General features: G+C 43.3%; 2 protein-coding genes across 2 annotated transcripts in view; one reads left to right on the top strand and one right to left on the bottom strand.

The window, feature by feature from the left end:
* The window catches only part of LIPA (lipase A, lysosomal acid type), a 158,783-nt gene that overhangs the window by 55,860 nt on the left and 88,028 nt on the right, over positions 1-14,895 (bottom strand). The gene's annotated exons all lie outside the window — the stretch shown is intronic.
* On the top strand, positions 2,572-8,525 carry LOC132439365 (interferon-induced protein with tetratricopeptide repeats 2-like). Its single transcript, XM_060033655.1, is given in 3 exon segments — positions 2,572-2,683; positions 4,611-4,722; positions 6,948-8,525. Coding segments are annotated over 2 exon segments (1,455 nt in total). The 5' UTR covers positions 2,572-2,683; positions 4,611-4,654; the 3' UTR covers positions 8,335-8,525.

The raw sequence follows: 14,895 nt of genomic DNA, 5'->3' as shown, positions 1-14,895 counted from the left end.
TATATACAATGGAATATTACTCAGCCATTAAAAAGTAACGAAATTGGGTCATCTGTAGAGACGTGGATGGATCTAGAGACTGTCATACAGAGTGAAGTAAGTCAGAAAGAGAAAAACAAATATCGTTTATTAACGCATGTATGTGGAACCTAGGAAAATGGTACAGATGAACCAGTGTGCAGGGCAGAAATTGAGACACAGATGTAGAGAACAAAAATACGGACAGCAAGGGGGGAAAGTGGTGGGGGTGGGGTGGGGGTGGTGGTGAGATGAACTGGCAGATTGGGATTGACATGAATACACTAATATGTATAAAATGGATAACTAATAAGAACCTGCTGTATAAAAACATAAAATAAAAACTAAAAAAAAAGTGATTGGAGATAGAAATATTTCAAATAGGAGACAAATCAGTGTGTGTACATGTATATGTGCTCGTGTGTGTATGTGTGTGGGCTGATGTGTATGATTAGTGTGTGTGCGTCCAGGCAAGAGAAGCAGGATCGTGGCTTAAAAACTTAAGTGGTACTAAGCTGAGTCTGACCCCACCATGCCACTGGGGGCATTCAGGGGTTAATTGTTACTGGTGTGTCGCTGTATGGGGTGGTGCCCTTCTGGGGGCCATTTGCAGAAATGACTAGGAGTGTCTTGGATAGATTTTAAGGTAAGGGAAGAGAAAATGGGAACACAGATTTGGTGTGAGGAACGTGACTCAGTGTGAAAGGGAGGGGAGGTTTGGGGAGTATTTTTCATTCTAGATCTGCCTTCCCTTCCTGCCCAGCCTAGGCTCTTACTTGTGTAGGTAAAAGTACATTAAAGCTCTTCTGTCACTACAGTTTCCATATGTGGTAACCCAGCTACATGCAGGGAGTCAAGGCAAACCTTTCTGCCAGTTCACTGGGGAGCAGGTGGGCTGGCCAAGGACACCAGGCTCAGCTTGGGCTTTGGAGAGAGCAGTGGCAGGAGTGTCACCATGGCACAGGAAGCAGGAAGAAGCCCCATGGAGATTCCATGGAGCTCCCAGACATATTTGGGAGTGGGGGGTAGACTAGGGCAGGGCTGGATTCTGCTCTTGTGGGTGGAAATGGAGCCAGAGAAACAGGGTTTTACTTCACTCTTCTGTTTCTCTCATGGAGATGCCGGTTTTGACTCCAGGCTGGAATGACCTGGGAATCACTGGTGACAGTAGGGGTATGAAACCAGTTACATTTATTGAAAGCCTGTCATTGCTGGAACTCATTGAAAACAAGCTTATTTTACAAAGCCAATGAAAAGAACTTGTAAGACTTGTTATAATTTAGTGAAATTGATCAATAAAAAGAATTTACTTTGCATAGATGTGGATAACAAACAAATGAAAAAAATCTCCAAGATTAGAACCTATTAAGGCTATCATATCCTATTTGCATCAAAAACTTGTGGTCGTATGGTCCTCCTCTCTCCCCTCAGTCTCTCTTAGCCATGTCAGGCCTGTCAGTCAGGAGGTGTCCAGTATCTGGGAGCATCTCAGCATCTCCACTCAGGCCTCCACTCACCCAGCAGCTTCTCCTGGAAGAGCAGCTGGGAATCCTGGGGATCAGGGACTCCCACTGGGTCACCTTTAATTGTGGTGAAGTGTTCTGCTTTTCAATCAAGTACTGTGGTTACCATGGGCAAGGCGCTGTGTTAGGCAGAGTGGGGAAATCTGCAGGGCTCCACACACCGCCTTCACCCTTAGGAGTGTTTGGGGAGAGTGAACACACTGAAATTAGAAAAGGAAGAGAGAAGAAAGCAACAGAAGGACAGTGTCATGTAGTGTTCATGTCCTGATGTAGTCTCATTTGTTTACTTTTGCTTTTAGTGCTTGTGCTTCTGGTGCCATATCCAAAAAAATCATTGTCAAGACGGATGTCAAGGAGCTTTCTCTGCAAGGACAATTTTAACGGACCCTGGAGGGGTGGAGGGCGCTGTCAGGTTTCCCCACTAGGGGGCGGGCTTGTCCACCTCACTGGCCCCTTGTGAGCTGGGCGGTGGTGGCCTGTCCATCTTCTTTCCCCGCAAAGGTTTCCACAGCCCCTTCAGAAGTGAGTGCTTGAAAAACACCATTTTTCTTTTGTAGTTCTTGAAAAGGACTACTCATAAAATTAAGAAAACAGAAAACCACAAAGAAAATTTATCCACAGTCTCAGAACACTGGGATTCCACTAGCATTTTAGTGTGGAATGAGTTGACTTTTCCTTTTTAAAGTAGCAACTGGCATCTCAATTCCTTTTGTGTGTGTGGGGTTCTATTTTCTTTCTTCATGTTTTTTTTTTTCTTTTTTTGAGAAAAATAAACTGGTTCATTTTCTGTGTTCAGAGTGGGAGGACATCTTGTCCCTGGATACAGGAAGGAAAGAGATGGGGTGTGGGGACCGGGTGTCCTCTGACAAAAGGGATTCAGAGCTGGGAGGAAGCTGGGTGACCTGGCTTTTTTTTGGCAACAAATGCAAAATCGTTTGTTGCACTGTGTGAATGGGTATTTTAGGGGTGCTGTGCGGAGGTGTTAATTTCACATCTAGGTCAAAACAAACACCATAAACATGGAGTCTGGGAAGAGGGAACTCAGGAGGCCCTGAACACAGAAACCCACGTGAAGCTGCAGAAATCTGGAGCTTTGGACTTCAGGCATTTGGACTTCGACAGTCTGTGGTGGATTGACAGGGGTGAGTCAGCTATACCTGGAAATCTGGGGAAAGGAAAACATCTGGCTGGGTTATTGTGTCATGCTAGAAATATACCACTGGAATCATGCTGTTATTATATATATATGTATGTATCAATACACCACTACTCCTTCCAGTGACCACGGGCGACATCAGCTACCAATTCATGGGAGCTGATACTCAAGAAGAAACTTTCTGCTCATCTTGGCGTAACCATAATACCCATTCTAGAGAGGACAATCCTCTTATAATGCCTTTGATTCAAGGCTTCCCACATTTGCCTCCAACTTTTCTCTCTAGCTCTAAACAACGACATGCCATCAAATGGAATGCTCTCTGTTGCCCAATAAAGCCTTCACTGTTCTTGTATTATTTGGTAAGTCTTTGGAAGTCTCCAGCAGTGCTCCCACCTCAATAACATTCCAGCATCCCTCAGCAAGCATCCAAGAGCTGCTTCTGCAGCAAGTCTTCTAACCATTTATGCCTCAGAGAATTTTATGTGATCACTTCTTCATTTAAATCTTCACAGCACTCTGCACCTTTTAGTAAAACCCTAGCAAGTGTTTTGCCACCAAGACTTCTTCCATGGTTACTGCTTTTTGTTTCCTGTTTAAGAAACCAAGTCTGCCCCAATTTACCTAAGTATCAATCAGATCACATTTTTGACAGTCAGGAAAGAAGTCTGCTAGGAAAAATACTGTAAAGTGGGGAGCAGCGAGGAGCCTGCTAAGGAGAGGACCAGGCCACAATTGTCAGGACTTTATCGATCACTTAGTCAAAAGATTTAGCCAATGTATAGACAGAGATGGTATGTTTGGGATGTTCAATGAGATATTCCTGTAGGTCATTTGTTGTAATTACAGGAATTTGGGAGTTCCCTGGTGGCCTAGTGGTGAGGATGTGGCGCTTTCACTGCAGAGGCCCAGGTTCGATCCCTGGTCAGGGAACCATCCTGTATGTCGTGCAGCGCAGCCAAAAAATACCACAATAATAATAATAATAATAAATTTTAAAAAAAATAACAGAAATTTGAAGTAAAAGGAGGTAGAGTGAATAACACTATGTGCCATTTCCTCAAGATGCTCTGTGAATATGAAGAATGTATTGGGCCATAGAGCAAGGACTAACACCCTACTGCCAGTTGCTTTCATAAATATGTCTTACTGGAACATGTATTGTCTATGACTGCTTTTGTAGTGTAACAGCAGAGTTAAGGGGTTGAGACAGAGACTGTGTTGCCCACAATGCTGAAAATAGTTACTATCTGGCCCTTTAAAAATGTTAGCAATCTCTGCTAGAGAACATTATTATAGCTGTGATTACCATTCCTGGGATCCTTGAGACTCACCAGATGGTAGAAACTGCTGATGGTGTGCCAGGGACCCCTGGACAAAAGTGCAGACACCCTCTGGGGTATTTTTTGGTTATTTGAAATGTTTCAATGCTTCCTATGAGACATACTTTAATTAAATAATAAAAAGAATCTAAAATAGAGCAAAGGATTGCCTCTGGTCTTGCATTCTGCTGTAAGAATATTTGCACACTTGTTGCTTTGAACTGTCTTTGTTAGAGAAGAGAGAATGGAAACCCAAGTGAAAATGAGAGACATATATGGATGTCGTCATTGCCAGTCATTTGGGGATAATTAGAGAAGGAGACAGATGATCTTGAGGGAAAGGACCATATCCACGGACATAGGATAGGTCCACAGTGCCTGATTCCAGGCAGCCTTTGGTGTGGGTCCTCTTAAAAGGGGGGATGCTCAAGTCTCTGCTCTGCTCAGTCCCCAGAAGCAGCCCACAAGTTAAAAAGAGAGACCTCTGTGTTGGACAGCTAACCAGGGCAGATCATGTCTTCATAGATTCTTAATTAGGCAATAAAGGGATTTTTTTACAAAAATCATTTTTGACTGATGTCTGTCCCTTAGCATCCTGGATCTTGTATTCATTGACTCAAACAACAATACTGTTTATGCTACTGAAATCTGGCAAGATGAAGAAAATTTCCCCTGATCCTTGGACCGTGACAAGAGACTATGGGTAAGGATGGGGTCTGGGGCTCCCAGCAAGAACTGTCATTTCTATGTCTGATGGAAGGGAGGTGACTTCCCTGAGGATCGATGCAGAATGGTTTCATTTCTTGGTGCTGCTGCTATTATTAGCAGAGGCTTCTGGTGCTACGACTTCTGTCATCATCCCAGAAATCAAGAATGCATTGCTCAACAATGACGTTTCTTTTCCTGTACACACACACACACACACACACACACATTTGGTTGGCTGAAATGGCAGTGTATTTGCTGTGTGATACTGTGTAAGAAACTAGCTCTTTCAGTTCCTCATCTGAAAATGGGGTTGTTGACCACCTACCTCCTGGGCCTGTTGTGAATATCAAATAAGATGATCCCTGTGAATGGCCTCACTTGATTAATGTAGCTTGTTGTTGCCCATAATGATAACAGTAGTAACAAATAACATTTTCAGATGCTTTCCATGTGCCAGGCAATGTTACAGGCACTTTATATGTATCTCATTTAATCCTCACAAAAGATATAAGAAATCTAAGCTCAGAAAGGCTAAACAACTTGCACAAGGTCACAAAAAGAATGTGCTAATTTCATCTGCCAATTAGTTCTCAGGTCCTGAGTCCTGGTTTTTAAGGTTTCCTTTCTTTTTCTGTGTAAATCAGGTTCCTGGCAGGAAACTGATGTTGAACTCAAGCTGAGTAATTAAAGAAAGTTGAATAAGAAGTGGTTTGGGTTCAGAGATAAGAAGAGATGATGTAATACACTGGGGCTAATAACACACTAGGTTCCCAAGCCGCAAGAGAAAGGAGAAGTTATAGGAACCTGAAAAAAGAATTGTAAACAGAAGGCCAACTGACAGCACCTGTGGGCTTCAGGAGAGGAACGTTCTGCAGGGTGGAAGCCCCAGAAGTGAAAACTCGAGGATACCACTCCCTCCCTCTGAGCTCTTGTGTCTCCCTTTGCCCAAACCCACTGGGAAGCCAGAGACCATGGAGCTCCCTCTCTGACGGTGACAGTCTGGTGGGGAAGGTTGCAGAGTGGATCTGAAGGGGCAAGTGGGAACTATCGAGTCCTGACTCCATGGAGTCATAATGCTTACATTTCTTGGTTTACAAAATGCATGCTCAAAAGCAAAAACTTAGAGGTAGAGGAGAAGGAAACACAGAGAAATAAATAAAGATAAAAAGTATTGCTAACATTTTGGTGTATACCTTCCCTAAGAGGCAAACTTAGAGAACCACCCTCACATGTCACTATCAAATCTTCTACCTGCCTAAATCTATGCCTTCAGCCTGCCTTCCCCTCCATAGTTTGGATGAATTATCCCTAGTGTTTTAAAAAAAATGGTTGAGCATCATAATTTTGTTCTAGTTCACATCCCATTTCACCTTGTTAAAGACTTCTCTACAGCAATTATCAGCTCTTTGGTATCAGTTTTTCCATCCCTACTGCATCACTCTCATCAGCACATAAACATTCACTAATATCACCCACTTTCAAAAATAATCTCCCCTCAGCCATCTCCAGCCATAGCCACCCTACTTCCTGCCTTTGCAGCGAAACTTCTCAGAGGAACTATCTCCTCACTTCTTGTTTTCTCAACTCATCCCAAAGGAGCATTTACTTCATCACTTTTGTTTGTTTGTTTGTGGTACGCGGGCCTCTCACTGTTGTGGCCTCTCCCGTTGCGGGGCACAGGCTCCGGACGCGCAGGCTCAGCGGCCATGGCTCACGGGCCCAGCCGCTCTGCGGCATGTGGGATCTTCCCGGACCGGGGCACGAACCCATGTCCCCTGCATCGGCAGGCGGACTCTCAACCACTGCGCCACCAGGGAAGCCTGGAAAGGATATTCCTTAAAAAAAAATTTTTTAATTAACTTTTATTGGAGTATGGTTGCTTTACAATGTTGTGTTAGCCTCTACTGCCCAACAAAATGAATCAGCCAGACACATACAGATATCCCCTCCCTTTTGGACTTCCCTCCCACTTAGGTTACCACAGTGCATTATGTAGAGTTCCCTGTGCTATACAGTGTGTTCCCATCAGTAGTCTATCTTATACATAGTATCAATAGTGTATATGTTTCAATCCCAGTCTTCCAATAGAATATTCTTTTTTGATTGGGGTTGACACCCTTTAGAAGAAGGAGAATGCTATTTGTCATGCTCCCCATTTCTTGTCTGGTGAATCTGTGCTATGTCCCAGAGTGTTCATCTTTCTGTTTTTTCCCCCCACAGAGAGACCACAAAGAACTCCTTGGACAGCAGCCTACGGCAACTAAAATGCCATTTCACCTGGAACTTGGTAGAGGGAGAAAATTCCTTGGATGATTTTGAAGACAGAGTGTGTAACCTGATTGAGTTTCAGAACAGCGAATTCCAAGCCACAATGTGCAACATATTGGCCTACATAAAACACTGCAGAGGCCAGCACAAGGCAGCCCTGGGATGCTTACAGCAGGCTGAAGAGTTCATCCAGCGAGAGCACGCTGACCAGGCAGAGATCAGAAGCCTGGTCACCCGGGGGAACTACGCCTGGGTCTACTACCACCTGGGAAGATTCTCAGAAGCTCAGGTTTATGTAGACGAGGTGCAACAAGTATGCCGGAAGTATTTCAGCCCCTACAGAACTGAGAGTCCTGAGATGGATTGTGAGGGAGGGTGGACACGGTTAAGGTGTGGAGGAAACCAAAATGAAAGGGTCAAGGTGTGTTTTGAGAAGGCTCTGGAAAAGAAACCCAAGAACCCAGAATTCTCCTCTGGACTGGCCATCGCGAGCTACCGTCTGGATAACTGGCCACCGTCTCAGAATCCCGTTGACCCTTTGAGGCAAGCCATTCAGCTGAATCCTGACAACCAGTATGTCAAAGTCCTCCTGGCCCTGAAACTTCAAAAGATTAATAAAGAAGGTGAAGGAGAGAGGTTAGTCAAAGAAGCTTTGGAGAAAGCCCTATTGGCAACACATGTGCTTCGTGGGGCAGCAAAGCTGTATTGAAGAAAAGGTGACCTGGACCAAGCTATAGAACTCCTGAGAAAGGCTCTAAAATGCGTGCCAAACAACACCTACCTGCATCGCCACATTGGGTGCTACTATAGGGCCAAAGTCCCTGAAATACAGAAAATGGGTGGGAAAAGGGAGAAGTTACAGGAACTAATAGGACACGCTCTAGGTCATTTAAAGAGAGCTGATGAGAGCGGTGGAAATTTCTTCCACATCTGCTTCTATCTCGCCTGCCTCTCTTCACAAGCCGGTCGGTATGAAGAAGCAGAGTATTACTTTCAAAAAGAATTCAGCAAAGAGCTTCCTCCTGTAGCCAAACAAGCGCTCCATCTGCGATATGGCAACTTTCAGCTGTAGCAAATGAAGTGTGAAGACAAGGCCATCCACCATTTTACGACGGGTGTGAAAATAAACCAGGAGTCAAAGGAGAGAGAAAAAATGTAAAACAGACTGCAAAAATTTGCCAAAATCAAGCTCTCAAAAAACGGAGCAGATCCCAAGGCTTTGCATCTCTTGGCGTTTCTTCAGGAACTGAATGGAGAAATGCAGCCAGCAGAGAAAAACTCTGAGAGGGGTTTGGACTCTGGAAACCTCATCCCTTTAGCATCTTTAGCTGAGGAATAAGGAATCGGAATGTGGTACCCATAGGGCTACTGCTGGAAGGGAGCTGACACCCTTCCACCAAGTTGGTATTCAAAATATTTAACAACTGGTATGGCCTAGGCATGGACTTAGGCCCTGGCCACAGTACTGGATCAGGGTTAAGGAGAAACTCTGCTAGGCAAGTGCTAACACTTGAATTGCTCAGGGAGTTCTGGGAGGGGGACTAGACTGGGGGCAGGTCCTGGGGCTCAGTAAAGGGGCTATTTCCCGATTGACCTCTTGGGAGCAGTTGGCACTGTGACATTCCCTCTGTGGGGTGATGTCTTGGGGTTTTTTTCTATGTTTCTATAAAGCAGTCAGATACCTCACACCTGTAACACTGTGGTCCTTTTTAGCAATGTTTTTTCCATCCTTGGAGTCATTTTAGATCCTGTACAGATTGGCCCTGTGATACAGTTCAACGCAGGCTGCCCCAAAATATGCCAGTGGCATATTGATTATTTTGAATTTGTTGCTCGAGAAAACAGCCAGTGCAAGAAGAACACTCTGACCCTCCTCTGAAAGCAGGAAATAAATCTCCCACGTGAAAGGTACCCTCAGTGTAGCAGAAGGTAGCGAGACATCCTTGTCGCCAGAGATAGGGAATTGAGGGCTGAGAAGGCTATGTAAACCAGTTCTGCTTAGATTCTCCACTAATTAGTCCCCAAGCCCAAGTTTCTTTGCCTTGTCAATTCCTCACAAATTTATTATTTCTTTGCCTAAAAGATATAAAAGCTGCTTGCTTTGGTCACTTCTTAGGCTGTATCTATGAGACCTCCATATGTATGAAATTAACTTAGATTTTCTCCTGTTCATTTGTCTTGTGTCAATTTAATTATTAGATCAGCCAAAGGAACCCCAAAGGGTAAGGTGAAATTTCCCCTCCCCGACACCCTGCATAGACACGAATGTGTTGTGTCCATCCAAAGGCTGGGGGACCAAAGCCTAGAGAGGGCTGGCTGTCCTCTCTCTCTACCTTCTGCCTTTTCCCCCCATCTCCTCAGAAAAGCCTCCATCTAGGATTGTCTCTACAAACTCTACAAACAACATGAGTTCAACTGTCCCATTAACTGAAGGAGGAGGAGAGTTTTTAGAAAAAGAGAGCAGAGAACAGGTCAAATCTAGAAGGAACATATCTAAAAGAAATGGGGTCAGGCAACCACAATACAAGAGTTTCAGGAGGCATGTGGGGAGATTTCACCTCCTTTCTGCCCCCCGCCCCGTAATCATAACACAGCATGTGAAGGATTAAAAAGTAGATTCTGTACAATATGCTAGAAACCAAAATAATACTTTTCTTTAAAACTTATATGGAAAAATGTCTTACCAGTAGGAATGGGGAAAGAGTAGGCAAAAGAGAAGGAGAGAAGAATGCTGGGTTGTCATTGTAGATTATAATCATATGGAGAGAATTTCATTTTCTTAGCCACTATTGGGAAAATTTCTTTATAACGTGAAGACTTGCTTTATTCAAAAATGCTTTGATGAGCGCAGGTTCAAGATGATAGGAAAGCGGCTGGACAGAGGAATTATTTGGTGGTTAAGGACCTAGTGAAAGGTCTTAGGAAATAATAATGGAGGTTTTTTTCCCCTATTAGAAATATTGTATATTAGGTGATATAAAACGTCATTTAACCCTGAAAATCTTGAGGGAAACCACAAAAGTCATGGTACGCCTGGGGCAGTTGGGATTTTCTGGGTAAATATTGAATGGCCAGGGACAGACATCAAGGTTGGTGTGAATCAAAACAGTCAGCTGACCCAGCATGAGACCACCCGTCACCCTCTGGGTTGCAAAATGATTGCCTGTTGGAATTAATTTAAATTTACATGGTGGTTGTCAGGGGCTGGGGTGTGGGGGGGCATAGGAGAGATGTAGTTTAAGGGTATAAGCTTCCAACTGGTAGATAAATAAGACCTGGAGGTTTAATGCACAGTATAGTGAATATTTTTTGTTTTAAAAACAGCGTGGTGTGCACTTGAGATCATCAGTATACATAGTGTGAATGCCTGAAAAAGTCATCGATTTAATTAATAAATAACTTAGGTGCGATGGGACATAAAGGCGTGTTCTGTTTTTTCTGAAATTTTACTGTACCTTAAATCTTCCAGACTCAACTACTGATAAATACAATGTTACACTGAGCATGAACTGGCTCCATGTAACACGGACTGGTCTAACTTCATGACCACTGAATAGAACCACCATTTCTTCTACAGCTTTAAGAGTCCAGGGCTTCAGCTTACACCCTGACACCACCACCAAGCAGCCCGTGTACATAAACACCCTGCCCCCATAGGGAAGCAGGTGGCCTGCTGCCCTTCTCTCTGCTAGATCTTGTTAACATCTTGTGCTTCCACCCACATTCTCTCTCCTCTTCTGATGTCCATTACGAGAAAGGAGGAGTATCTCCAATTCTGTGGTAGGTCCCATCCTGGAGGCAATCTAAACACATGTGGGAGAATTTTTTCTGTTAAGTAAAGAACAGAGAGAGACAGGAAGCCGTGAAGTCTCTCTTGTTTCTCAAGAGGCCTCCAGTGGAAAATACAATTCACACCAGCCGCAAAGGTAAACTTATTCGATGGCACTGACTTGGACAAGTGTCCGTTGCAGGCGAAGATTTAGCTAACTTGGCCTGAGTAACTTATTATCGGATCTGGTGCCTGGGGAGAAAAACTGCGAGTGTCCTGAGTGGAGGGTAAGATGGGCAGGCATGCTGACCTTGAGAGAGGACCATCGGTGCCTGCAGAGTGCTAAAGAAGGTACCCCAGGTGTACGTGACCTTGTCCTTGCATGTCATGCCACCAAAACCCTAGCTGGAACAGGAGCCCGAAACGAAAAAAGGTAGAAAGGGTAGGGAAGAGATGTATGTCACATTACACTTAATATTTATTGGAGGACTTAAAGCTAAGAGACATGATTCGAAAACAATCAAAACAATTATGTATGTAGCTCTTGTTTCCTGAAATCTCACTACCCAGAAATAACAAATGGAGCCACATTAATTGGAATGCCTTGTAATTCCCTGGCTCTTAACCTATCTCTCAGTGCATTTCCCTCCCCTCAGATACTCACCAGATAAATAACAAGCCCCCAACAGGTGTCTCCTAAGTGTGGATGAACAAGTCTGTCAGACTTATCTGATAACATCTGCTTCTTGCATGGCTCCAGCACCCACAATGTCCTCTGCCCACAAAACTGCTTCAATACAGCTCGTCATTCTCTGTATTTGATTGTCACCTGGGGAGCACTGATATCCCTGCCAAAGACATTCTCAAGTGTGTTGATGCCCATGAAGGCATGAGGAGAATTTCTCTCATCCTGCTTGGGTTCTAAGTGATACTAATTATTCCTCAGCCTCAGAGTCCTCAGCAAAAGATTCATCAGCCTCTGCCCCCAGCCCCCTTTTCCACAGAACTTTCATCTTTCTTTCCACTTCATGTCAGCTGACTTGTACAATGTGTGTCCAGGGCGACTGGAAGCATGGACGTGTGAGAATCCTGAAGATAAACACAGATAGGGTCCCTACCATGTGCAGGGTCAACCCTGGATGCCAGTGTGGAAAATGTGGGTTCCAACTAGAGACCATGTACTCCTGTTCCCTCCCTTCCTCCACCATTTCCCCCATCAGCTCTTTTGGGGAGAAGTAACTTGCTTTGACTAATTACAAAATTTCCTTATGATTTACAGCATAGTTGCCTCCCAAGAAGGTAATCTATACCTTCTTGGGAGGCCACAAAGAGGGAAACTGACTAAAATCTTCTCTGTAAAAATGGTACAGTGCCATTGGAAAAACAGTTTGGCAGCTCCTCAAATGGTTAGACACAGAAAATTACCACAGGACCCAGCCATTTTATTCCTAGGTATATACCCAAGAGAAATGGAAATGCACATTCACATAAATCTGTACATGAATGTTTATAGTAGTATTCACAGTAGCCGAAAGGTGGATCCATCCACTGATGAACTGATGTATTAAATAAAGTATCTCCGTACAGTGGAATATTATTCAGCAATAAAAATAAAGTCCTTACTGATACATGCTGCAACATGGATGAAATTTGAAAATATTATGCTAAATGAAAGAAGCCAGTCACAAAAGGTCACATATTGTATGATTCTATTTATACGAAATGTCCAAAGTAGGTGAATCTATAAGAGACAGAAAGTAGATAGGCCTGGGAGGGATGGAAGGACTGGAGGTGACAGCAAAGGGGGGTAGGGCTTCTTTTTGGGGTAATGAGAATATTCTAAAATTGACTGTGGTGACGGTTGCACAGCTCTGTGAAATGCTGAAACTATTGAACTGTATAGTTTAAATGGGTGAACTGTACAGTATGTGGATTATATTTCAATATGGCTATTTAAAAAAAGAATGACTACTCTTGTTATAAATGTATATAAAGAAAGCAACCTTTCCTTTCATCACCTTCTATTTTTAACCTCTAAATTTGTTGGCACTGTGTTGTGCCCTTCTTATTACTAACATTTTAAGTACCATCATTACTTTTGCACCCAAGAGACATGCTGGAGAAATTCTATATTCTATTTTCTGAGTAGGGTGTGGGTATGAAAATCTGGTCCCACTTGTTTTATTTTTAAATACCCATTCTCAGGAACCATTCATCAGCAAATTGGCACAAAGGAAGAGTTTAAAAGCAGAAGAAAATGTGATTCACCGTGTAAGTCTAAATGTACATGTGTACAAATTTAAGCACACTATGAATTTCTTCACACACAGAATGTTATTCAACTACCATAGGCAGCTGTTGCAAATACCATGCTAATTCATGAGTGCTGCGTAAGCCAGGAATTAGAACAAGAAAAGCAGCAAGAAATGGGCAGCTGGTGCAACTGTACTGGAAAATAACTTCATAATGTAAGATCTACTGCATTCAGGCTGAGAGGAAGGCTTTGGCCAGTTCAGTAACTTTGCCTTTTCTCTGATCTAATCACTTCCGATCATTTCCGCACTTCAAAGCAGTGTCTATCCCTAAAATCAGCACCCTCACCACACAGACATTTTTATGACACAATTTCCTTTCTCTTTGAGCAAAGAAGGCAAGAGATAGAGACACATTTTCCCTGGGCTGGATGTTTAAGGTTTCAGGTCTCGCTATGCCAGGATTAAGCACCAGTTTCTCAGTAACAGAGATGCCATGTGTTCCTTAAAAAATTTACATTTTGTATGTCTGTGGCATGTGGGACGTTTAAGGTTTCAAGTCTCGCTATGCCAGGATTAAGCACTGGATTCTCAGTAACAGAGATGCCATGTATTCCTTCACAAATTTACATCTTGTGTGTCTGTGGTATGTGGGCGCTCTAAAGCACAGGGCCAAAAGCAGGGGCCCCTCTTACCTGGGTGACACTATAAAAGATATAAAGGGATGTCACTTTATCACTACCAGGATAACAAACTGTTAAGTCAGACAACCAACAGAATTACAGACCTTCCCAGTTGCAGGTTACTTTGGCTGGACATAACACAGTCTCTGAACTCGAAGTATCTTATGGTGCTCCCATTGTTGGGAAAAAACAAACAGGTGTCAGTTTTGTTACACAAGCATCTCTCTCTCTCACCTTCTGCAGCTTCAGAATGGAGGGAGCCTTTCTCCTACGCAACTGACAATTCTTGCATCTTCAAATCAGCCATGAGAACTATATTCCCTATATTTTCACGGATATTTACATCATAGAAAATTTTATTTAAAAAAATCTCTCAGGGTATTATCACTCCTTCAGAGCTTAAAGCATAAATATGTAAATTTATCAGCTAGGCAGCTTGCCAACAATATTATATGTGTTACTATTTCCCATTTCATAGCTCGAAGAACTGAACGATTGCCTTAGACCTCAGAGATTGAAAGTGCTCAGGGTTTACTCCAGGGCTTGGCTTCTTACATTTAGCATGGGGGAAAAAAAATCAGGCTCAGTGATTTGACTCATGGATAATCCCAGAGCTAGTAAATAACACACAGAATTAAATCCAGGTCTCAAGGTGCAAATTGTCTCCCACAAGTAAATTGACTTGACGAAGTTACTTTTTACAACGTATTTCTGGAGCAGTCTTTCACAATATGTGCTCCCAGAAACCCCTACACCAGAATCTCCTACAGACTTCATTAAAAAAGCAATTTCCTGGGATCCACCCTAGAGTTAGGGTCAGATTCCTGGGAGTGCGATTTTTTTTTTTTTTTTTTTGCTGTGCCCCGAGGCTTGTGGGATCTTAGTTCCCCCACCAGGGATGGAACCCACGCCCCCTGCAGTGGAAGCACAGAGTCTTAACCACTGGACCGCCACTGGAAGTCCCCAGTCATGATTTTTAAACGACTTCCTTCTACTGAGTCATGACAGATTCTTAAGTTTCTTTTTCCTCCTCTTGATTTTAAATCAGTTTCACTTTCCAAATCCTCTTCCGTTTCATAAAGGCGGTCACTCAGAGATTGGGAGAACTGGACCACCAGGGAAGTGCCCAGTCATGATTTTTAAATGATTTACTTCTACTGGGTCATGACAGATTCTTAAGTTTCTTTTTCCTCCTC

Source organism: Delphinus delphis, chromosome 16 (genome assembly GCF_949987515.2).
Source record: "Delphinus delphis chromosome 16, mDelDel1.2, whole genome shotgun sequence".
Lineage (NCBI taxonomy): Eukaryota > Metazoa > Chordata > Mammalia > Artiodactyla > Delphinidae > Delphinus > Delphinus delphis.
The sequence above is the reverse complement of the archived record's forward strand: the minus strand, read 5'-3'. Positions and strand labels throughout refer to the sequence as shown.